The 26,834-nt window shown below is 42.9% G+C and overlaps 1 protein-coding gene across 2 annotated transcripts; it reads right to left on the bottom strand.

The window, feature by feature from the left end:
• si:dkey-12j5.1 (uncharacterized) lies at nt 1–26,678 on the bottom strand. Of its 2 annotated transcripts, none has more exons than XM_062421976.1 (11): nt 26,518–26,678; nt 26,252–26,361; nt 25,995–26,141; nt 25,740–25,892; nt 24,275–24,387; nt 24,044–24,167; nt 21,687–21,779; nt 20,948–21,016; nt 14,037–14,090; nt 10,220–10,372; nt 1–368 (listed from the first exon to the last, which is right to left on the bottom strand). In XM_062421976.1, exons 1-11 carry the CDS (start codon nt 26,582–26,584, stop codon nt 195–197), a joined length of 1,257 nt encoding a protein of 418 aa, XP_062277960.1. In that variant the 5' UTR covers nt 26,585–26,678; the 3' UTR covers nt 1–194. The 2 variants fall into 2 exon arrangements, with proteins under 2 accessions (XP_062277960.1, XP_062277961.1); XM_062421977.1 differs by having other exon boundaries at nt 24,275–24,384.
• Nucleotides 26,679–26,834: the final 156 nt, after the last annotated feature.

The following is a 26,834-nucleotide window of genomic DNA, read 5'->3' as shown; positions in this document are numbered from 1 at the left end:
TTGAGTAGACTGCAGCTTTTAATGCCACTCTTTTTGTGGAACTCACTTGAATTCAAATTGTATCTTTGATAAGTGGATGTGAAGGATAACCAGTAAAAAAAAAAAAAGGCACTTTAGAGAGCACATCAGAACATTTAAACCAGGTGGACCATGATGAGGAAAAATGAAATCAGAGTACAAGTAAGGGGGTGAGGTCAGTGTTCCATGGGTGCCTCTGCAATGTCTTCCTCCTCATCACTACAAGGTTCATAGTCTTCATCCACATCTGGGTCGCCCTCTTCTCCCTCCATCTCTCCTCCCAGCTCACCTAGCAGCTGCTCCACATGCTCCAAAATTGGCTGGTCATCACATCGCATCTTACTGTACAGCTGAGAAGAGAAAGAAGAAAAAAAAGGACAAAAAGGGTGATGCAATTGTGTAATGCTAGTAAGAAGCTTGGAAAAATTGGAAACTTTAAATATAAAGTATCTTCTAAGCAGAAATATTGAGACTGAACATAAAGTGCAAATTACACTGCAGAGCGATACAGGAAATGAGATATGGTGAGTAAAAAGAAACAGAAACTCTGCTGTTGTGTCACTAAAAGTAACAACACATCACTGTAGTGTCAGTAAGCAGCTGCCTGGAGTTAAGGGAGGTGAGCAGCCCTGAGGTTTTAAGTCTCTAAGTGCTGGTTAGGCCACTTGAAATATCCAACAGCAGCTGCATTCTGTCAGCAAGGGCCGAAGTAGTCACGGCTCGCAAAATGCTGGTAAACAGTTTTGGTCTTTCATTTGGCAAATCAGCACATTTGATACACCGTTCAGCCGCACAGGAGACAAAAAGACCATTTATCTTCCTCTTGTTGTTGCCACACACACACACACACACACACACACACACACACACACACACACACACACACACACACACACACACACACACACACACACACACACACACACACACACACACACACACACACACACACACACACACACACACACACACACAGTAATGCATCTTGAAGCACATGTAGTTATGTGGTATGCATGTGCACGTATACACACACAATCAACATTGTTATCTCAGTGAAATATGCCATGAAAGAGCAAGATAAAAAAAGTCCTGTTCTCAGAGCAGCCTGCAGATTTATCTCTGTCTGCTTGTGTGTAATTACTGAACTCAAAGTGGAGCTGGGTGATAAAACTACTGGCGCTACCACTAAGGACAGCAAGCATAACACTGTGTTTCTCTGTGTACATGTACAGAGCGGGGGGAACTGATACAGCGATTTTTATATTAATGCTCTTCTTTCCAGAAAAAACAGGGTGAGTGGGGAATAGCTGAGATAATCTAGGAATATTATTCTATTCAGTCTACCAAATGTGATTAAAAACACGTGCACACAAACACACACGCACATTCACTTGAGCTCAGAACAATAAGCAGCTGAGTGCCATCATTCTTACTAAAAGTGTAACAAGGCCAGAAGAGTGAAGAAGAGTGTGGGTGACTGCTTTGCCCCAGGACCAGTCTCTAAGCAACAGCAGGTCCTGACAGGAGACACGCAGTCCCATGGGAACTCATTTGGAGTGTAAGAATGTGGAGTGTGAGTGTGTGAGTGTGTGTGTGTGTGTGTGTATATATATTTAAGTGGATGCTGTCTCTGCAGGTTGGAGCTCCAGGGAGGTGGAGCGTGACCCAGGTCCAGGCACAGGGTCTGATACCAGGGGAGAGCTGACCCTCTCTGCCTCCTTAGAGCGCCACACACACAGGGGGAAAAAATCCACTGATTTTCATTCTGCCAGTGTCACCCTGAAATGCCTGAAGATGTTTATTCACAACAAGCAGCCTGAATAAAAGTTGGGTTTGCTTCACAATAGGCTCGCCTCATACCCAGAATAATTGCATATAACAGTGCACGTGTGCAAATGTACTGTATGTTCCACAATAAAAAACAGTATTTTAAAATTGTGTTTATACACGGGGAGATATACTAGTGAACCACAAATCAATAGTATAGTGTATGCTAGATGGGATGTGATTATTCAATGTGATGCTCTTGCTAGCTAAACAAACAGGAGCTATTCTTTACAAAGTCCACACCGAGCGCTGCTGAGATCAGCATCGCTGTCACAAAAAAACAAGCATTTCTCATTTACAACAGCCTGTTTTTTCTCTTCTCACTTTCACGGCCCAGAGAGCTGCCTACAAAGGGAGGGTGTGGGTGTGGGTGTGGTGTGTGTGTGTGTGTGTGTGTGTGTGTGTGTGTGTGTGTGTGTGTGTATAATCGTATAACTTTTTCATGGTCCACTTTGCTCTACTTTCAAGCCCCAAGTCACGGCCCAAAGCACACTTGACCATCGCCCTAACCACTCAGTCTCACACACACACACAACATATTACACACACACACACACACACACACACACACACACACACACACACACACACACACACACACACACACACACACACACACACACACACACACAGGAGTGCATGCACACATCTGCCCTCACTGTCCACTCACTGTTCTTTCTTGAAACTCACTTCAATTCAAGTCAACAGGACAAACGGTCACTGTCAGTGAACCCCAGTACAACGGATACAAACAAGGTCAAAACTTATTTTAACTATAAGAAAACTGAAAATATTGATTGGACACACACTGCAACAGAAGTTTGTCATGATGAATATGAGTTGTTTTTTCTGCACTTTTACATAGAAACTGTTGCTGAGCATATTGTTACTTTGAACATCCTTTTTTGCTATTGGACTGAGAACTGCCAAACCCCCTTCCCTTTAGCAGGAAAAGAAAAAAAAAACCTCCCTGAGCTCCAAGTCTCCACACACTTGAGCCTCATATGACACAATGCCTCATGAAAGAACATTTTCATATTTTTTCCTACTTTACTTTTTTTTCAGAGGTTTTCTCTTGGAGTGTTCCAAGTTCTACAAACTCTCTTAAAAGCCTGAACTTGTTGTAAATTGCTCATTTCAGCCTGATGAATACCACCTGTTCATGATGAGGTGAGTCCATTGCCATTGGAGGCTCCATGTTTCACTCTGTTTGTGGGTGAGTTTCATTCACAAAAAGTTCCCAAACAGTAAAAACACAATGCAAGTCCTGTTTTCAGAAATGAAACAATGAGAAAATATGAGTCCAGCTGCAAATGATGTGTCATCAGAGCAGCTCTGCACTGTGACAGAAATAAAGACATTAAGTTAGATGCTAAAAAACTGGAAGAGTGAATATTATAGTCTACAGGCGATGTTGCACTGTCAATTTAAATTGTGTAAATTTTGGTATGATATTTCAACTCCACATTAATTAATGATTAGGAGATTATAAGTGTTTCTCCCCTGTGAAGAAAGGCAGAGATGATCTTTTCCTGACACGTATAACAAACAAACAAACACATTTTTTCAAATCACTAAAGGTCAATCTGAGTGTAGGAGTGGTTCATGCATAAGGGCCCATTATGACATAAACCAACATGACAGCATTCATACTGGAGACACTGCTAGAGAAGAGTGAGGGAAGTTTGACTTCAAGGTAATGACAGTAACAGCTCCAAATCTTCGTAACAGAATTGAATAGGCCTATAGAAATTAATACAAAATAGAATGTGTTTACTTAGGGCTGGGATATATATTGAAATTATATCGATACCATGATATGAGACTAGATATCGTCTTAGATTTTGGATATCGTAATATCGCAATACCCCTCCCTGAGCTACTACCTTATCGTGGTGGAGGGGTTTGAGTGTCCCAATGACCCCAGGAGCTCCGTTGTCGGGAGCTTTATGCCCCTGGTAGGGTCACCCAAGGCAAACAGGTCCGGGGGGAGGGACCAGACAAAGCGTAGCTCACAAAAACCCCTTATGATGATTAATTTAAATGGAACCTCGTTTCCCCTGCCCGGACGCGGGTCACCGGGGCCCCCCCCTGGAGCCAGGCCTGGGGAGGGGGCTCGATGGCGAGCGCCTGGTGGCCGGGCCTGCACCCATGGGGCCCGGCCGGGCACAGCCCGAAGAGGCAACGTGGGACCCCCTTCCCGTGGGCTCACCACCCGTAGGAGGGGCCAAAGGGGTCGGGTGCAGTGTGAGCTGGGCAGCAGCCGAAGGCGGGGACCTTGGCGGTCCGATCCTCGGCTGCAGAAGCTAGCTCTAGGGACGTGGAATGTCACCTCTCTGGCGGGGAAGGAGCCTGAGCTGGTGCGCGAGGTTGAGAAGTTCCAACTAGACATAGTCGGCCTCACCTCGACGCATAGCAAGGGCTCTGGAACCAGTCTTCTCGAGAGGGGTTGGACTCTCGTCCACTCTGGAGTTGCCATTGGTGAAAGGCGCCGGGCAGGGGTGGCAATACTTATTGCCCCTCGGCTTGGCGCCTGTATGTTGGAGTTTACCCCAGTGGATGAAAGGGTAGCCTCCCTCCGCCTACGGGTGGGGGGACGGATCCTGACTGTTGTTTGTGCCTATGGCCCAAACAGCAGTTCAGAGTATCCACCCTTTCTGGACTCCTTGGAGGGGGTGCTGGAAAGTGCTCCCTCTGGGGATTCCATCATTCTGCTGGGGGACTTCAACGCTCACGTTGGCAGCGACAGTGAGACCTGGAAGGGTGTGATTGGGAGGAACGGCCCCCCCAATCTGAACCCGAGCGGTGTTTTGTTATTGGACTTCTGTGCTCATCACAGATTGTCCATAACAAACACCATGTTCAAGCATAAGGGTGTCCATATGTGCACTTGGCACCAGGACACCCTAGGCCGCAGTTCGATGATTGACTTTGTAGTCGTGTCGTCGGACTTGCGGCCGCATGTCTTGGACACTCGGGCAAAGAGAGGGGCGGAGCTGTCAACTGATCACCACCTGGTGGTGAGTTGGCTCCGATGGTGGGGGAGGATGCCGGTCAGACCTGGCAGACCTAAACGCATTGTGAGGGTCTGCTGGGAACGTCTGGCAGAGTCTCCTGTCAGAGAGAGCTTCAATTCCCACCTCCGGGAGAACTTTGACCATGTACCGGGGGAGGCGAGGGACATTGAGTCCGAGTGGGCCATGTTCCGCGCCTCCATTGTCAAGGCGGCCGACCGGTCCTGTGGCCGCAAGGTGGTCGGTGCCTGTCGTGGCGGCAATACCCGAACCCGCTGGTGGACACCGGCGGTGAGGGATGCCGTCACGCTGAAGAAGGAGTCCTATAGGGCCTTTTTGGCCTGTGGGACTCCGGAGGCAGCAGGCAGGTACCGGCAGGCCAAGCGGGGGGCGGCTGCGGCGGTCGCTGAGGCAAAAACCCGGACATGGGAGGAGTTCGGTGAGGCCATGGAGAACGACTTCCGGACGGCTTCGAAGAGGTTCTGGACCACCATCCGGCGTCTCAGGAGGGGGAAGCAGTGCACCGTCAATACTGTGTATGGGGGTGACGGTGCCCTGCTGACCTCGACTCGGGACGTCGTGGATCGGTGGAAGGAATACTTCGAAGACCTCCTCAATCCCACCGACATGCCTTCCGGTAAGGAAGCAGGGCCTGGGGACCCGGGTGTGGGCTCTCCTATCTCTGGGGCTGAGGTCGCCGAGGTGGTCAAGAAGCTCCTCGGTGGCAAGGCCCCGGGGGTGGATGAGATCCGCCCGGAGTTCCTCAAGGCCCTGGATGTTGTGGGGCTGTCATGGTTGACACGACTCTGCAACATCGCGTGGACATCGGGGGCAATGCCTCTGGATTGGCAAACTGGGGTGGTGGTCCCTCTTTTTAAGAAAGGGGACCGGAGGGTGTGTTCCAACTATAGGGGGATCACACTCCTCAGCCTCCCTGGTAAGGTCTATTCGGGGGTACTGGAGAGGAGGGTCCGTCGGATAGTCGAACCTCGGATTCAGGAGGAGCAATGTGGTTTTCGTCCGGGTCGTGGAACTGTGGACCAGCTCTACACCCTCTGCAGGATCCTTGAGGGTGCATGGGAGTTTGCCCAACCAGTCCACATGTGCTTTGTGGACTTGGAAAAGGCATTCGACCGTGTCCCTCGGGGGGTCCTGTGGGGGGTTCTCCGGGAGTACGGGGTATCGGACCCCCTGATACAGACCGTCCGTTCCCTGTACAACAGGTGTCAGAGCTTGGTCCGCATAGCTGGTAGTAAGTCGGACTCGTTTCCGGTGGGGGTTGGACTCCGCCAGGGCTGCCCTTTGTCACCGATCCTGTTCATAATTTTTATGGACAGGATTTCTAGGCGCAGCCAGGGTGTTGAGGGGTTCCGGTTTGGTGACCTCAGGATTGGGTCACTGCTTTTTGCAGATGATGTGGTCCTGTTGGCTTCATCAGACCGTGACCTCCAACTCTCACTGGATCGGTTCGCCGCCGAGTGTGAAGCGGCCGGGATGAGAATCAGCACCTCCAAATCCGAGTCCATGGTCCTCAGCCGGAAAAGGGTGGAGTGCACCCTTCGGGTCGGGGATGAGATCCTGCCCCAAGTGGAAGAGTTCAAGTACCTCGGGATCTTGTTCACGAGTGAGGGAAGGATGGAGCGGGAGATCGGCAGGCGGATCGGTGCGGCGTCTGCAGTAATGCGGGCTCTGCACAGATCCGTCATGGTGAAGAGAGAGCTGAGCCGAAAGGCGAAGCTCTCGATTTACCAGTCGATCTTCGTTCCTACCTTCACCTATGGTCATGAGCTTTGGGTAGTGACCGAAAGAACGAGATCGCGGGTACAAGCGGCCGAAATGAGCTTCCTCCGTAGGGTGGCTGGGCTCTCCCTTAGAGATAGGGTGAGAAGCTCGGCCATCCGGGAGGAGCTCGGAGTAGACCCGCTGCTCCTCCGCGTTGAGAAGAGCCAGATGAGGTGGCTCGGGCATCTAGTTAGGATGCCTCCCGGACGCCTCCCGGGTGAGGTGTTAAGGGCACGTCCCACCGGTAGGAGACCCCGGGGAAGACCCAGGACACGCTGGAGAGACTATGTCTCTCGGCTGGCCTGGGAACGCCTCGGGATCCCCCGGGAAGAGCTGGACGAAGTGGCTGGGGAGAGGGAAGTCTGGGTTTCCCTGCTTAGGCTGCTGCCCCCGCGACCCGACCCCGGATAAGCGGAAAGAAGATGGATGGATGGATGGATGGAATATCGCAATATGTCATCAGAGTGGTCTTATCCTGGTTTTAAAGCTGCATTACAATAAAATATATTATTAATAGTACAGATTTAACAGAGAAAAAGTAGAAAGTGAACATTTTATTTCATTCCTCTATATTTACTTAATTTATTTGGATACATCTATATTATGGTCCAGCAAACATTATCTATACATACATACATACATACATACATATGTGTGTGTGTGTCTTTTATTTTATAATATGATATAAGAATTCAGCCTCATACATCATCAGTTGGGTTCCATCTCTATTTGTCCAGTTCACAGTGAACAAAAGAGTAATAATAAGCGCTAATGTACCCTTCATATAAAATTGATCCTTGTTCCTCCATTTCTTGGTAGAGAAGTTTTCTACGATTCATACGGCAGAATAAAGACATGCTGATTATGTGGTGAAAGCCTAATCATTCCATCATTATTCACCTTCTGTTCCACAGCTATGCTTAACTTCCCCTTTCATTTCACCTCTTCTTTCATTTCATTTCTTAATGCCCTCATTCTCCAGGCTCGTCTCCCGACCATTTTCCCCCTTGAAAAATCCCTCTTTGGCTTTCCTTCACTTGCACACTCGCACAAAATGACCTTCCTGTCAAGGGAATAGATCCCTCTTAAAGTCCTGCTTGCACGCACGTCTACTGTTTAAGTAGAATAGTACAAAAATCTTGCTCCCTATATACCCTCAATCCTTCTTTTCATATCCATATTTTTAGACCGAACAGAGGACTCCTACTGTGCATCTCTTCATTAGGAGGAGGAGGAGAGCAATTAGACAAATTGTTGCAACACTTTTTCTCTTCTCTTATTCTTAATGTCTCTGTCTCACTCAGTCATATACGTAAACATACACACACACTTCTTCACGAGCAAGTGTGTGACACTGGCTGAGATTAGACCTTCTTGAACAGGGCATGTCGCTGGAAGTCTCAAGAGGCCTGACCACAAACTCACACACACACACACACACTTATACACACACCCTGACACCTCAGTCCTCTAGTCACATCCATGGCAAGGAAAGGCATTAAAATTACATGACAAGCACACCTTGGACCAACCCTAGCCACAATCTGTGTTCATGAGATACCCTTTCAGCCACATCAAATAGTAAAAAAAAATTTTGACCTCCGTTTGCCCTAACTGCCTCTGTGCACACCCGCACATGCGTACACACATTCACACACACATAACATTGTCCTCTGTGCATACACTGCCGATTCTTCCTCAATCGCACCCTATCTGTCTGAGACTCAAATTCCATTTCACGTCCGGTTTACTATTGATTTTACCCTGGCCTCTATTCACCAGCTACACCCCCTGCACCCACACAACCACACACACACACACAAACACATATATATATATATATATACACCGAACATCCAATCTGTTCCCTTACTCGCCTCCTGTTTCATTCTCCCACTCCTGCTCACCTTCCTGCTCCTCTCCTACACTTCTTTCTTGTCCTTTCAAACAATCCATTTTTCCCTATCATCCCTTTTTAGGGGATCTTAGCTGAATTGTGTGTGTGTGTGTGTGTGAGAGAGAGAGACAGCGTGCATGTGTATCGATCACAGAAGACATGAATAATGAAGTTATGTTTTAACAAATAATTAGATATGCAAGTTGGCACACACAACCATAATTAAATATGTGCATCCACATACGGTGTGTCTACGCATAACCACATGCTTTCTCTCACTGTCTCTCACCACACACACATATATATACACACACACACACACACTTACTTAGCAAAGTCATAAAGTATGCAGAGAAGTGGACTGGCGCCAAAACAAGCCGTTGGGCTTTGAGGCCTCATTTCCATGTTGGAGCCCATTTTAACTAGCAGACTGACTCATCGTTAATAATTAACACTCACAGTGACGCTCAGTAACAGAACTCTGATATAAACAAGGGAGAATCTGGACAACACAATGTACAGATACATATTAGCAATAGAACTGAGCTAGGGAATTAAGTGCACCATGAGGGGGCTGTTTTCTCTCTACATTCCACCTCACCTTTTCAAGGTCTTCGTGCATTTACCTTTCACATTATTCTGCGCCTGTTGCTTCACTCACTCTACAAAGAAACAGCTTTGCTGTTTACTTGTTATGCTCTGATGCCTCACCCAATTCTTTTACTAGTTTCTCACCTTTTTATTCCTTTTGCATTCTGTCTCTCAGTGCAAAAACGCAGATCAAATCTATATGCGCATTGTGCATTTATTTTCCTCCCTGCAGTTTCTTCAATTCTGCCTCTTGGCAGTCAAAGCCCACCTCGCTCCTGTCTCAGTTGTGTACATCCCCATTGGATGCTGGTTAGACAGGCCTGTCACTACACTGCCGGCCAGAGAGACAGACATCAATATATTGCCACGCTACTGCCCCTACTCATCTGTAGAGGAACACGGTGGGGCAGGGTAAGGAAGGAGAGAAGGAGGGAGAGAGGAGTGGGAAGAAGGGGAGGTGAAAAGGAGAGGAAAGTAAAGAGAAGGGGGGAAAAAATCAGAGGTGGGGCCTGCCATCCCTCAGCCTGTGCTGTCTGATTTACAAGCCTATTGGATTTTAGACTAACATGAATCACTGCTCCATAGAGGCATTTCTCCCTGACAGAATGACAGAATGAATGAGACACATCACTCTGAGTGTGTGATGTGTGTGGTGTGTGTGGTGTGTGTGTGGTGTGTGTGTGTGTGTGTGTGTGTGTGTGTGTGTGTGTGTGTGTGTGTGTGTGTGTGTGTGTGTGTGTGTGTGTGTGTGTGTGTGTGTGTGTGAGAGAGTGTGAACAGGAGAAACAGAGAGGTATATTTAAACCTCTTTGAGATCATACAAAAAGACATTTCTGTAGCAACCATTAAGGCTCACAGTACTGCATGTGTTCATAACACTGCATGTTCCCTTTCTCTGACAAAAACAAGATCTTAGCAGTCTTACCTATTGTGATAGTTGTGATAATACTGGCTGTAACTATCTGTGCCCATAGTTGCATTGCAGTATTTTCAGAATTAGAACATTGTGTACATATCAGACATGGACCACTATGGACCGCTATACAGTACGTATTCTATAAGCAGCTCCTGGGCAGATTTAATAAATTACCTTTTTAGCATTAGTCAGGTGCAATCTGGCCGCCTCCATCAGTGCCTTCCACTCCTCCTTCTCCTCCTCAGTCACTTCTCTTCCCTCCCTTACTTGCTGCTCCTTTGCTTTTTCCAACTGGAGGTAGCACACCCAGCCAGAGAGATACCACACCTGGGAGACACAGAGAAAGAGTGGCGGGTTAGTGGGGGGGCGTGAGGCGCAAAAGATTCAGACAGAGAGAAAGTGTTCTTTGTTGCAGTAAGTGAGCTGTGACAAGAGAAACAGATTTGTAACCCTCACGGAGTATGTCTGCATGAAATCCCACATCCTTCTTTGACAAAGTGGTTTCACACATAGCATGGTGTTGCTAATACGCACACGCACGCACACGCACACACACATGCACACACGCACTCAAACAAGCAATCGATCATTCACATAACTGTCAACCTGATGAAATCCTGACACATACTGGACTCATTTACAAATGTTGCATGAATAGAAAAGTACATGAGTACATATTGCAGCTTCACAATCAATTAAACTCTGTGATTTGTGAGGTGGCCACCTTTTTATACTGAAACCAATTAGTTCTTCTCTTTCTGTAAGAAACGATTCAATCACTTCATTCAAATTTGCAAAAACATAATAAAAGATAAATAAATTCCCTATCACAAATATCCACTTTGCATTTAAAATAACACTCACAGGTTATATTGTGGAAAATATTACACTTCCTATCAAATTCAAAGAATGTTTTTGAATACTGATGTTTTCCAACAGTAAATTTGTTTATTTTACATAATTTTTTTATTCATATGTTTTCTATGACTGCCTTGATAAAATTTGTGCAGGAACAAGTACAAGCACTATAGTCCTGGGGCCTATTTCAGAAAGCTGGATTAGTGGGCTAACAAGCTAACTCGGCCTTGAGTCCTGTTTTCTGGTTCCACAGTGGTGGTTCATTTTTCACCATGGGAACGTAAGCTGCACACTATGTTCAGGACATTATCAGATGTAGACGAGAGAAAGCGATTGGCTTCCAAACGTGAAGGGTTCAGCCTGTAATCAGGCTCGTTTCTTGTCACTCCATTTCCGTTCTTAATGTTCTCCACTCGGTTCCTGTAGTTTCAGTTCTTTACAATATCGCACACAAACACAACTGTGAATTTCAATACCATTTTGGTTTATCATATGAAAGGGGTTTCTCTTATGTTGTTGTTGTTTTCTTTTTCTTCTTTATATATATATATATATATATATATATATATATATATATATATATATATATATATATATACACATACACACAAAAACATTTTTTTAGAATCTGCATTAAAAAAAAAAGTCATACCGCTGGTCATTTGAATATATATATACACACACACACACACGTATATGGGTCAATGACGTATAAGGATTTTCAACAACTCAATTTTAAATAATAAAAACAAGCATATCTAATGCAGTAGTTCAAACATTCAGAATGTTGTGTACCTGACAATTCATATTACAATTTGAAAGTGATTTTAATGGGGGTTTTTCAAGATTAATTGGCACTGGCCTGAAAAAAAAGTCATTTGGTGCGACCATGATTCATCTTGAAATATCTTATATAAATAAAAGACCATCATTTACAAAGATTTAAAAAAAAAAATGCAAATACTTTGTTTCCAAACACTTTATATTACTGAAAACTTGTAAAAAAAGATGTGAAGCATGTTAACTAAATTAATTTATTTCAAGATGAATCATGGTCGCACCACATGACTCTTTTTAAAGGCCAGTGCCAATTAATCTTGAAAAACCCACTAAAATCACTTAATTTCAAATGTATAATATGGAGCTTCAGGTACACAACATTCTGAATGTTTGAACTACTGCATTAGATATGCTTGTTTTTATTATTCTACAATTGAGTTGTTCTAAATCCTTATACGTCATTGACCCATATATGAGTAAATTCATGACAGAAAGAGTCAAAGTGGGTCACTTCAGTCAAGAATATTAACTTCTGCACAAATGAGAACCACTGCATGTCTTTAGCACAGCTTGAACAAGGCTTACAATACTTTACAGATGGTCCACTGTGTATGTGGGGAAGAGGACTTCTGCATCTGCACTCAAAATTAAAACAGAAGAAAGTTAGCTAATTAAGAACTTCAGAGAATCCACTCTACCCTTCCACAATCCCAAACAGGAGCACACATAATAAAATAAATGCTACTTCTGTCAATCAAATCACTGTGACTATTGTCATTTCAAAGTGAAGGCACATCTTAGTTCCCATATGCTGCTGCTGAGGGAAGAACAAAAGCATCATGAATCAACGGAATACCTTTGAAACAAGATTTGCAAGGAACTAGCTTGGTTGTTTGTGCAGACTTAACGTTATATAAGTATGGTTCCAACTTTGAGATACGCAAGCATAAGGAGACGGAGACGAGAGCTAACAACTTATCTTCCGCGCATAACAAAGAAAATAAGAGAGACAGAAATACAAAAAGAGGAAGAGAATTACTATAAGGGAGACTGAGTATTACATAGTCTGGTATGTCTGTCATATATTTCTGACATTACTAATATGACTCTTGTAACATAACTGCGATATGATAAGACAAAACACTCTGGCCATTTAAACTGGTGACTGTATGCATGTGTGATTGGCTGAGGACCTGCTCAAATTGAGTCTCACAGCTGTGAGTCTCTGGATTGAGTTTAAAAGTTCAGCCCCCTGATGACTGCTCTCAATCTGTCAGCTGAGGGTAGGGGGCGGGGGGGGGGAGAGAGAGAGAGAGACTGCCGTGCTCTTTCTGACACTCAGTGGCACACCTTCACTTCCTGTGCTATTGGCACACACACAAACAGTGGTTCAGCTGAGGTAACTAACTGCTCAGGTTGAAGTGTTAAAGTGTTCTCCTTCCCACTGGGGTAATGAAAGATTTGCCTATAAGTTCTTGTGATCCAGCAGTAGCTACTCTATCATAATAATACAATGGCCTGGAAAGGGACACATAAAAAAGCACCACATAAAGTGTATATTGAAGATTAATACACACACACACACACACACACACACACACACAGAACAAAGAGTTTGTTCAAGAACTGTCAATTACTTAGGTCAGACTGGCCTGATGATCAGACTGAAGTGCCATTTTGCTTCACCTCATTCATTGAGCCTGACATTGTGTTCATGAAACAGTCTCTAACCTTTTGGTCAGCTGACCTGATCAATCAGTTCAGGTTCACTGGTCAGGACAAACAAAGGATCAATTAATTGGAGCCATTACATTTTACGCTTTTTCATGTTCGAAGAAATATGTTGATTCACAAGTTGTGAAATTTTTGCACTTTTCTGCACTATTTCTCACAGATGTAGCTTGGAAGCTATCCCTGTGTAGCGAGTTGATGTTTCCATTCTTAATCCTGCCAACAAAGATCTGTTTGGCCAAATGCATCTACAACGGAGGGAAACAGCAGTCAATGTACACAAAACCAGTCCAATTCACATGACTCACCAAATCAAAAGTGTGGGCAGCAATTCAGAGGTCTGGAGGAACCAGGCTAGAGATATGTTGGAAATACACAACTGACTGAAATACAAAATCACAACACACCAGGTTTTAAATTGCCTAAATCCTGGATATCTGTTGCATTTTCCTTTTGCTGAGAAAATGGAAAGGAGGCAAACATCTTCCATGCATTTTGATTTGACACCTGATTATGACAAATTCAAAATGAAAAAGACAAAAAATATGAGTCAAGACAAGAGTCAAGCTGACCACTGTATCCTTTTACTTGACAAAAACTGGGACATCATTTATTTGCTTACCTGAACGACCTCATCGTCCTCCTCTAGAAGACTCTCCACCACATCCACTGCCATCTAATAAACACAAAGAAAGAGACACACACTGAGAAATGGTATACAATTAAATGAAAAGTTGGAATGTATCTCTAAAGGAATCTCTATAAAGAAAAACATCAGAAAGTAGTCAGAAAAAATTCATCAGCGCACACACTTGTAGTGCTCTATCTCTTCTCTGATACAGCCACAGCTCACAGACAAATACGTGGGTGTTGTGCATTTCCCAGGCAGTTTGATCAATCCGAGTGATCAGAGGGTCTGATAAGCGCCTGTGAGGCCAGTGCCCCATACACAACGTCGTCGATACTAACAAGACAACAGACATGGCCATCGATAGACGCACTCACCAGTGCTTATCACAGGGTCAATAGTCACTTTAGCTGCTCTATTCGATAGCCCTTTTAATCCATTCACTGACATTAACAGTCGATATATTCTTTGTAAGCGCCCCACTCTATGGAGAACACTTTAAACCTGATATCAGCATGAGATACCAAAAGTATATGTGTGCACAAAAGCTGAAAATAGTGTGTACCAAATCAGATTTATAAAACTGTGTGCATGAACAAAAATGCATTTTTCCCCTTTACAAATCACTATCAACTTGTGCACGAGTACTGTACATGCCTCATATCTCCTCTATCATCCTGGATTTCTCCAACTGATGATGATTATTTCATCAGTTTGTTAAAATGGTTGAGGTGAAAAGGAATCCATATATTCATGCTTAATATCACAGAGGACAAACCAGACTTTCCTGATTCCTACAACCTGCCACATCCTGGAATTTCAGCAGCACTGTGCTGCTCCACAACTGACGATGAGTGTAAACACCATATAGCCTGACCATCTCTTCTGGGGGTTGGGAATGTGATGGTAAGACAGTGCATTGGGCTCAATGTTTCATTACTAGTTCAATAATAAATCACACATGTAATTGCTTAAGATTTGAGTTGGTTTATATCTTTTAAAATTGAAAGGTATTTATGGCTCAATATAAGAAAAAGCACAAGCAACACTACTGGCTTGAATGCTTATGATAAAGTGGAGCTATAATTAATGTTTGATGAATCAAATGTGTGAGGAATCATACAGTCAGGCTTCAATTCACCACCTCACCATCTGCATCACTAATTTCCCGTTTTCAAAATGTTCGATCGTATGGGTCAGAGTTTCCCTACAGATGTGCACATTCTCCCTTCAAGTTTGTTTTTATAAATTCCAACTTTTTTGTGGGAAGTGACGTACGTATCTTTCGTTTCGTTTGTACGCAACAGTTATAAATGAGACCACTTGAGAGGAGGTTTGAGGTCTCAAATGAGTTAATATTAGGTGACCTTTGCCATAATGCACCACTGTCTGGGTCAGTTTGTGTAGCAAGTTTCTATTACAGAAAACAGACCTTGACTAAAGTAAGCTGTGTGTTTGTTTTGCTCAGACGCTCTTCCTGCAGATTCTGTGTCTAGTGTGTGTGTGTGTGTGTGTGTGTGTGTGCGTGCGTGCGTGCGTGCGTGCGTGCGTGCGTGCGTGCGTGCGTGCGTGCGTGCGTGCGTGCGTGCGTGCGGGCCCAGGTGATGATATATTGATTTTTGTCAACTTCAGGTTGGAGGCGACTGTTATCCAATCACCCGTGGTGAAGGGCAAGTATGAAAGATGCACACACACCTGTGCACGCAAGCACACCTGGCTGCACAGCCATACACTGCAACAAAGCTACACACAACAGTGAGCACAACAAACAGCACTTGTTTCTTGTTAAGGCAGTCTTATTAGCTGGAGAGCTTCCTAATTTTTTCTCCCCTCCCGCTCTTTGGAGTTCTCTTTTCATTAAGCCTACGTGGTTCCGGTAGCAATAAAGAGGTCTGTTGCTTGGGTAGACTGAGGCAGGTTAATTGAGAGTATCTCGTTAAGAGTGTACAAATGTGCATGTCAGGGAGTCAGTTGATTGATTGCTAGATCAATTATCAGCTGAAAACCCATTGTCCCTAATTAATTAATGACTGATGAAAAATACACAAACAAAAACACCTAATCCCTGTTGATGATGAATGGATTCATGCCCAGCGTCAGAATTATCTACTTGACTTTCGTTGTATCACACCAATGTGACAGACACAGACACACACATACACACAGACACACACACACATACACACATACACACATACACACACATACACACACACAGTAATTCAAGCCAAGCACCAGATATAAGAGATAGCAGTAAAGATATGTCTGGGTATTAAACAACTGATAGAACAGGCAGTTTTAGAGCAACAAAAATAGAACAAGAGATATCTGGGAGCCACGATAAGTGAGCAATGATAACCATTATATCATCTCCAACTACACTTCTTCCAAACTACACTGGTCAACCCGGGGGCAATTGATTAAAGATTCAGAGATTCTTAAGCCGCTTCACGCTCTAAACAACAACAAGATTAATATTTCCGTGAAGATAAGGGGAAGGCAGGGGGTACTACGAGGGAAAAAGTGAGAAGATTGGGAGGAAGGGTGCAAAAAAGTATCTTAATAAACAATGCAAAACTGGTCCATGAACAACAACGGTACACTGCAAATACACACACACACACACACACACACTATGTGCATGTTGTCCTCTTTATTTCAAGACCTGTTTAAAGAAAAAAAAAAAGCAGCACTCTGGGGAGGAACTCATTTATAATGCCCATTGTGTGCAAGTGCAGTTTGTGTGTGTGTGTGTGTGTGTGTGTGTGTGTGTGTGTGTGTGTGTGTGTGTGTGTGTGTGTGTGTGTGTGTGTGTGTGTGTGTGTGTGTGTGTGTGTGTGTTTGTGTGTAATCTTCAGGCAATTTTGTTTAACAGAATCATTTTACCGGAGCGCACAGCAGAGACAGGAGAAAGACAAATCACTTTACAAGCGAGGGCAAGCCGTATCTCTAACACACAGAAACCCATACACACAAACACACACACACACGCACAAACAGGGACATCTACACTTAAGTAAATAAATCCTGTGGTTGTCAGTGCTAACTGTACTTGCAAGCAACACTGGAAAGTACAAGCTACGCTCCATCGTGAGCTAAATTTCAGTACAGAAATGCTCAATGAATAACATGAAGGCAAACAAGAGTGACAATGACAGGCAGAGTAACTCTACCCATCAGCTGCCATGACAACAGTGCTGAAAGACAACTTAAAAGCTGTCAGAGGAGGGCATCTGTCTGTTTGTCTGTCTGCCTGTTGTGTGGCAAGTGAATTAGTGGTGGCGATGGGTGATGATGATGGTAATATGTGTGTTTGTGTGTTAGTGTGTGTGCGACAGACAGAAAACTGTGATCTCTGAGAGCCACATTGTAACGCACATTTGTTTTTTTAGTAAGTAAGTAACATGTCAGTATAAAAAGCAATAAAGCAGGAAATGGGGGCTAAAAAAACAATTATTTATATTCTATATCGATAACCACATTATTTTATAAATTAACTGAAGAAAACTGCCCTTCAAAATATCCCAAAGCCCACGGTGACACCTTTAATTTGCTTCTTCTCTCAGGCAAACCAAAGATATTCCATTTACAGCTTTACAGGAACAAAGAAAAACAGCAAATCCTCTTGTATGAGAGATTTGAACTGGCAGAGGCACATTTTTGCTTAACAAATGTACTTACAGAACTAATCAATTATCAGAATAGTTGTCAATAACTTTGCTGTCAATCAACTAATCATTTTAACAGTACAGAGTTCAAAGTTCAAAACTACTTAAATGTATACTATGAAAGATTTTCCTTAAAAAAACAATGTATAGACTCATACAAAAGTAATCTCTCTCAATCATGAGAACTCGCAAACTAGAAGTGTGTGGCGGTGTAAATGTCTACCGAGACCCGGCTCTCTGCATGTAATGAATTATTTTCTTATTATTTTTGCTTCTACATTTCTGGACATCAACCTTTGGGCAGTGGGTGTGTATCCCCCAGCCAATAACAGTTAACAGCGTGCAAAGTGTGAGGTCAGGACTCGTGATGTAGTGACCAAGTTAAAATCGCTGTCTCCATGCCTCTCCTCTGCTCCACTCTGCTCTGTGTCTGCCACGGATGTATGAAGAGCTGCAGTTCTATGTGTCTGTTTAACTGAGGGCAGGGCTGAACTACACACACACAGAGCAGAGAGGCTACATCGAACAGGATGAAGCTCTGCAATCACACAAAATCTAGCAATGCAGCACCTTCCTGCTGGGTTATGCAGAAGTGTTTATTTGTGCTTTAGAACATAACCGCCACGAAACAATCATGCTGTTACATTTCATTTATCTGGTTCATGGCTTTGTTCTTGCAAACGCCACTCTTCATTCAGTCTCTACTTCGTTCAACCACTGCTGCTTTCTCTTTCCCTATCTGGTAGGTAGGGCCCAACTTTGAATGCTGTGTGATTACAAACAACAACCTACAATCCTGCTTAGTATACTTTTAAACAAAACAACTGGCAGCTAGACAGTTACTTACAGTTTTTCCCCTACTGTGCTTCTTCTACTACCTTTCCATTACAACTACAGAAAGTAAGATGAGGTCTGGCCTGCATTCAAGGGGTTCTCCTCAACAAAAAAAAGGGAAAAGAATAAGACTTTGAAAAGCAATCTTTGGTGACATTTTTTCTTCTAAATTAAGTGCCACAGATCCATGCCATGCTGAAACACAGGACTGAAGAGAACAGCAGCAGTTATGTAACTGATGTTTCATGAATTTATCAAGACCAAACGCACCACTTTTACAATCAGTCTTGGTTTCCATGCTCTTTACCCTGTATTTACATGGAACTCAAGTATCATAAAATACCCACTTTCCAAACCAAATTTACTTTAATGTTGAGCTGTTCATGTGCACTCAGCTTATAAATTGGAAAGAAAGCTCTATTCTTTTGAAAGTCAAGGCCTTAACAGCTTTTACAATACAAAGATTACAGTGTATGATTAATTGATTATTCCATTGACAGAATGAATTGAAAACTATTTTGTGGAAATTTTGTGAAATGTGGATATTTTCTGGTTTCTTTAGCCCTCCATGATAATAAATTGAACATTTGGGTTGTGGACTGTTGGTCGGGACAAAATAAGACATTTTAGGTTGCATTCTGGGCATTGGGAAAACACTGACATTTTTCAGCACTTTCTGACATTTTAAAGACCAAAGAACTAAACGATTAATCGAGTCATATTAATTGATCATGAAAATAATGGATAGTTGCAGCTCTACAAACTAGCAGTATTTACACACCACATTTTCCTACTTTAGTTTATCATTATCATTGCAGAGGCTGCCCACTGATGCTGAATTAGTGACCGTTTATCTCATGAGAAATTAATACAATATGTATACGTATATAATAATAACTTTCAGCAGGTTTGTTTTGCCCGTTTACCCGTCTACCATCTACCCACTTAAGACAGCCTTTGGTTAAAATATCTAACTTCCATTTTTTGTGATTCAATCTGTCACAACCATGCTACTACAATAATTTAAAAGAGAACAAAAAAGATTATTCAGGAAATAGCAACCTGATTATTTGAGCAAGATAATTACACTGATATTAATACAATTTTCAAAGCCTTGGCTCAGTTTGTAAGACGAAACAAAATATTCAATAGTGGAAAAAAAATACAGACAAATGGTCAGATTCTGGCACCCTGCTAAGAAGCACACAACTTTGCAGAGTTTAGAGTTGTGAATAGATTTATAGTCTACAGGGAGAGATAGTGAGCACAAAACTGAGTTATATGGGTGTGTATGTGTGACAGAGGACTTAAAGAGAAGAGCGGATGTTCCCATCAAATCCAGCTAAGACCCAGTCTGGGAGAAGCAGAGACAGATGGAAAATAGCTTGCTTTTACTCCAGTTTCCCCCTTAAACTCAATTTCTGTCAGAAACTTTTAAAGTAGCTCATGGCTGAAAACAAATATGACCATGTGCATGGGTGTGTGTATATGCATATGTGCGTACACTGCAAAATATTCGCGTTATAAAGCATTCAGAATGTGTGCGGTTTGTGTTTCAGGCTTGATGACACCAACAGGAGGATGAAGACAAACGACATGTCAGAAACTGTGGACCGAGACGCTGTCATTTTACTGATACACCTGACAGACCAACACACACACACACACACACACACACACACACACACACACACACACACACACACACACACACACACACACACACACACACACACACACACACACACACACACACACACACACACACACACACACACACACACACACACACACACACACACACACACGGAGTTGAGCCATTTGGGTGTAAGCGGAAAAAAAGGACACTTTTCTCATTTCCTGTCAGTGATAACCATAAACCACTCAACAAGAGTGACTTCAAATTAATCACTAGATCACAACAGAAAATAGCTGAACTGCTGTTGGTGTGGCAGTAATCACCGAAAATGACTTCAAGCATTAATGACTGTTCTGGGTTTCAGTACTGAACTGAAGGCAGTGAGCCACTAAAATCAAGGCCATTAATACGGGAAATTGATCAATGATTTAGTAGACGAGTGCGCTGGATCACTGATATGACAGCAATTCATCAGTTAAGCTTCCTTCCTTTTTCTTTCTTACTCTTTCTCCCCATCTCTCCTCCCCCATGCACCCCCCATACCCTTGTCCCTTTCTGTAAATACCAGTCTTCAATTATTAACAGTGAACTCTGAAGGGTATAAAGACCAAGCATGGCCTTCCCATCTTTGGTGCTATTTACCAGAAAGGAAAACACACAAAGCATGCACATACACATACAAATGCCAGGCCACCCTCCCACCATGAACATATACACAGAAGCAACAGAAGCAAATTGTGCGAGCACAACACACAACATTTTACCTCGTATTCCTCGGCCTCGATGAGCAGTTTGGCGGTGGTGATGCGAGACTCGTACGGAGGGATCTCATTCTGGAGAAAAGGATAACACCACCACCTCTACAGTAAGTGTTTACACAATCATCCACAAATATAGTTCTTCCTGTGTCTGATAATAACACAATCCAATTTTGAAGTAAAAAACGTTCCTCAGCTATGTGGCTGTTAATCACAATGAAAGTGTCGGCAGCCGGAGTTCAGATCGACCTGCTCTACAAGATAAGAGTCATAACAGTGGTGCCACTGGGATTTTCGTCTTAAATCATTACCCCTACCCCACCATATCCCCTTTTGCTCCATATTTGAATATAACACCTGGTAACATTGATTTGGTGCAACGTAGAAGACATCCTGACTTTGACATTGCAGCCATTCAATTTCCCTGTAGATATGTGCTAACTTATACTTTATACACGTTGCTGGTGTTGCCTTGCGCTTTCACATCCACTCTCTTCACACACTGTTACACACACACGCACGCACGCACGCACGCACAGGTTTGTGAAGAATTTGTTCCATCTTATTTTTATTATCCTTCGCTTCGTTATCTCTTACTTTTTATCTCTACTGGTGTCCTTATGTTTGAGCTAGCTGCAAAAGCACACTGTGACAATCCCGTTAGTTGAAAGTGCTTTATAAATAAACTGGGATCTTACGAGGGCTGGTTGCTGACAGAAAAATACCAAGCACGGCTCCAACTCACCTGCATGTCTTCTTCTGTGCTGGAAGAAGCTGCACTCTGTTTTAGGGCAGGTAGCCACAATCCAACACTCTTCAACAGGTATACTTTGCCTTCCTAAAGACCACAAAATGGGTACATGGAAAGGCACATAAGTATGTATGCACAATTAAAATCACATTATGGTCTACAAGGATATACTCACACATATTGATCAATGCTACAAACTAAAAATGAAAGTGTCCTGTGTCAGAAGATCAGCGCATGAGAGAAGGGAGAGAGCAGCAAAGAAGCATCTGGCTAAAGCTTCTAGTCAACAAAAGACCAATTTTGATGTCACAGTAAACTTTAAGTATTACTCTGAAGGGGAGCTTGGAGGAGAGGATTGTGCTCCAAGTTTCAAAGTTGCTTTAAGGGCCTCTACAAGATAGTAGAAAGGGTTACAGAAGTGTTATATCGTGTGGCACCAGTAGAGGAGAGGTCGATCAGAGACTGTGCTACATTTCAATCACCTTAAACCCTATTTGTCTCCCTGTCCAGGGCCACCACCAACCCAGGATGACTGTGTATCAGGCCCTCCAAGGCAGCTGGAGGGGGTCTCATACTGGAACACAATCAATAAGAGTGCTGCTGATGTTCTCTGTCAGCGGCAACCATCGCCACCGGATTTTGCTAGGTCTGTCCTGCAGCCTACAGCAAACAGGGGTGAGCAAGGAGAAGTGGAGCCAATACAAGGTCTGAATTCTGGGGCAACAGGGGTGTAGATCCCTTGAGGAAAGAGTGCGTGGGAACCAGATAGCTACAGTGGAGAAATCGACACTATAGTAGCCCTGGAGCAACACTGTGGGCCATCCCACCACGAGGTGGGAACTGTCAACTTGACTCTGCACATGGTGGGTGTCCTGTGTGTGACAGGACGGCGCACGTGTGGTCAGCGGACTATGATTTGTCACGTTAAGTCCAGAATGAGTCCTCTCTGTTAGGAGAAAGGGGGGCTTGTCACCAGACCGGGGCACAACAAGTCTAAAACACTTTCATGTTTACTGCTTTTATATGTTCTCTTTTTTTTTTTTTTTTTTTAGACTATGCATGAATTGTCTTAAAAATAAATTTTAGTAATTTGACATCCTGCCAAGGGCCTATTAAAAGGCAATGCTGGAGGGTAAGGGGGTCCTCTGCCTCACCCAATTGGTTCTGACCTGCCTGCAGTTTGGAGTGGTCCTTGACTGATGTGCATTTTGATACTATGCTCCATTAGTGTGCAGTGTACTGACTGCTGTGTGTTTGGTAGTGTGTGCAGCATTTCTCCCAGGGTGTGTGCAACATTTATCCTAATTCACTTGCAGTGCTGTGTGTTGTTGGGTCGTAGGCTGGCTGCCTGCACCTATTAGTGATTGACCTCTGTGGAGCCTTTTTGCTTTGGGTGTCTAGTTGTAGTTTTAATGAATTTGTATCTTCAATAAAGGTTATTTTTTGTACCATATAGCTGTCTGTGTGATGAATATTCTCTGACCTCTGACAGCTGCCCAGAATGGGTTAACAGCCTTATGCTACCTATAAATCTTTAACAACTAATTTTTTTTTGAACATTTCTTAAGTATTTAAAGATAGTCTTTAGTTGCTGTATGAGGGACTCTGTGAAGTGTGTCTGGAGCCAGCCTGACCCCTACAGCTTTCAGCTGGTATTACAAGTTCACTTCAGCTACACAGTATTATCTTCTTCTTCCTCAGGTAGTAGTGTGAAAAAGAAGAATGAAGAGGAATGTTTTCAGACACTTTTGGTTTTATTTATCTAGACCACACCAATGTAATCACAGCACTCAAAAATTATATGAAAAACTATCCTCAACCAATGCACTGGTTACACCAGATAATCTATCACTATGAAAAATTGTCACTGTATTTTTTTACTTTTTTAAAAAATAGTTCCCAAAAAACACAGGAAGAGGGTAATTATTTCTTAAAATGTCAACATTTGTAAAAAAGCAGAGGAAATATTCAGACAGTTTTCAAACTCATTGTCAGATGCTTCATACGGCAAAGTTCTTGTGGCATCTTTTCCAATTTCAGTTCAATCAGCTGCTCTCTCATCTAGCTCTCCTTATCAAATGACTATATGACCTCAATGATCTGCCCAGTAATTAACATTCCTATCGGCATGACCCGTCTGTGTGTGTGCCTGTTAATGTAAGTGTCCATCTGCTGATTAATGGCATACAATTCAATTTGCTCAGAATAATTAACTCAGCAGATTCCTGCTTTAATGTGGTGATAATTCATCTTGAGAGTGTGTGTGTGTGTGTGTGTGTGTGTGTGTGTGTGTGTGTGTGTGTGTGTGTGTGTGTGTGTGTGTGTGTGTGTGTGTGTGCATGTGTACTGACCTGGTTTCTTTCTACACTGAACAGGTAACTGGCCATAAGCTGTAGAGCCTCTGGGTTGTCAGGGTTATACTGTAATGCACTATCAATGAACTCTTTGCACTTGTCTGCAGCTCCTTCCTCCATGCTACATGTGCCACAAACACACAGAAAAATGCAAATATTAACTCATTCACAAAGCAGTGACACGAAATGAGATTAGTGTCAAAAGTGTAACTTTGTGTTCTCCAGTACCAGAGGTCTGTTAGGTAAATCTCAGTGATGGAGCAGTAGGCCACACTAACATCCTTCACTGTTGGGAGTTCAGAGTCCTCATCTAGTGGGGCAGCAGCTCCGGCCTGAGGCTGCTTAAAAAGTGGATGGCAGATGTTTTGAACTATGCATTTTAAATGATGTTACTGAGATGTCAAATGATCTACTTTTTTGTACATAAATATTTGTATTAACAAGTTATGAAATGAAGCAAATCACTGCATAACTTGCCTACTTTGTACCCTATATGCCTAGAGAAAGTCAATTTGAATTATTACTTAAAGGATGGGTTCACAAGTCTGTCATAAAACAATAATCAGGTGCCGAAATGACCATGGAAATAGGTTTTTCTTGCCATAATTATTCCTCCTGTTCATACTGGCCATTAGGGGATTCCTTCATAATGCACTCACAATAAAAGTGGTAAGGGCCAAAATCCACAAGCCCCTTTCTGTACAAAAATGTATTTAAAAATCTATCTAAAGCTAATATGAAGCTACTGCTGTCCAAACACATAGATATCTTTCAGCATTACAGCCTTTTTGGTACTCAAGTCCCTCTTTTTGTTACCATACTTCTACACCAGCTCAACAGGGAGACACTGTCTGGGGAAACACAAAGAGAGAATTTTATGCTAAAAATGTGTCAGATATCCACTTGATATGACTAACTCATACCGCTGAAGCCTCATATAAGCTTCAAATACACTTTTAAATAAATTTTTGCACAAAATGACTGTGGACACATTGCAGATTTAAGCCCACATCACTTACATTGAAAGCAAATTTGAGGGGGATTTTTTAAGAGCCAGTATGAACACAAGAAATGATTACAGTAAGGAAAACCATTCCTGGAAGTTTTTTTAAGACAGACTTGATACATTGTGAACCTATCCTTTAAATTACAGAGAATACACTTTCTTTTTATACATTAAAAAATAATAATTTGGCACAATGTCTGCCCTACTTCTTAAATACTGCAAGCACAGTTCAAATGAATATCAATAATAAACATGTTACAATTTTGAACAATTTCTAAATTCAAATGGAAAGCTTCTGGCACTGTTAGACTGTGAAACTACACAACAGAATATATTTATCAAAGCTGTGCCAATATCACAACAAAACACATCCTCTCATACTTCCTCCTCAGCTTTACTATATTCTTGTACTGTTTCAGCCATAGATACACATTTTTCCTATTTTTTATTTTTAGTCTAACATTTCACTTCTATGACACAGCAACACCTGAGTTGATCAATGTCACTTTCAGATAGGTAATAATGCATAAATGATAATTTCATTGTCCAACAGCACCCTCTTGTGAAAATAATTACATTACTCTAATACAAAACCTAGAGTATAGCATCCCCCTACTGCATGTTAATAACTAAGTAACCCATATCATGTAGTTATGCTTGTGTGTGAGTGTATTAGTGTGCACTCACAGTGGTCTGTGCTTGTTTGTCCAATGTAGAGAGTAGGACTTGTATTCCTCTAGTGTAGTAGTCAACAGCCTCCTGGCCTGTGTGGATCTGTCCCAGGTACATGTACTTACTGTGGCCTACATCTGGGCTCAGCTCCACTGCACGCAGAAAAACCTACACAGACGTGGTCAAGGAAGCTACAACCATATTCAATATTATATTACGGTTTGACACATATGCAACAACACTGACAGAGAGAACCTACATAAAGGATATTCCCTTAGCCTTATGTGTGTCTCCAAGTTCAGAGCTGATGTGTCCCAGCATGTCTAGACCTTTCAGGTTGGTGGACTCCAGGTCCAGGGCTCGTTGACAGTAAAGGGCAGCCATCTCAAAGTCAAAACCATCCATGCATTCCTCTGTCTGAGATGATCACAACAAACATGCAGTAGATGACAATCAGAACAATAACACAACATTTCAAATACATAAAAACATCTTGGCCCTGTCTTAGGGTGTCTTGTCAATGTGACCTTCTCTAGTAGTTGATGCACAGAGTACTTCTCAGCTGTTTTCTTCTTGGCTTTTTCGTGCATTCTTAGTTTCATCCTTTCCTGGGGTGACAGCATCACAAATTCAGCATCTGTTAGTGTGGGATATGTGGAGAGGTATTGTTAGTTTAGTCTCATTTTGGTCTCCTAAAGTCAAAACCTGAAAACAAATAATAGCAGGTTAATTTCAACTAACCCAGTAACCCACTAAGTGCCCAGCAAAATGTTAAAACCACTGAACAAATTACCATTGTTTGGGTGGTTCTGTTTCCTCTTTGGTTTGTTTTTCTTTTTTCCCTTTGCCTGTCCTCCCATGATGATGAAAAATACGTATTATACGTTCACAATGTCTGACTTTAGCAAAGACTTTACCAACAAATCTTTAACACGCGTGGACAGTGGATCTGAAGGTATATAGTGCGCATGTCTTGACTGGGTGTCTGCTACGGAGAGCGGTAGTGGACAAAAGATGAATGGTGAAAACAAGATTTTTTCACACTGAAGTGGAAACAATGGATCGTTCAAACAGTCCGAGACGTTTACCAATAGTGTTTTAAACATCTCC

This window comes from Scomber scombrus, chromosome 7 (genome assembly GCF_963691925.1).
Source record: "Scomber scombrus chromosome 7, fScoSco1.1, whole genome shotgun sequence".
NCBI classification, from domain to species: Eukaryota; Metazoa; Chordata; class Actinopteri; order Scombriformes; family Scombridae; genus Scomber; species Scomber scombrus.
The sequence above is the reverse complement of the archived record's forward strand: the minus strand, read 5'-3'. Positions and strand labels throughout refer to the sequence as shown.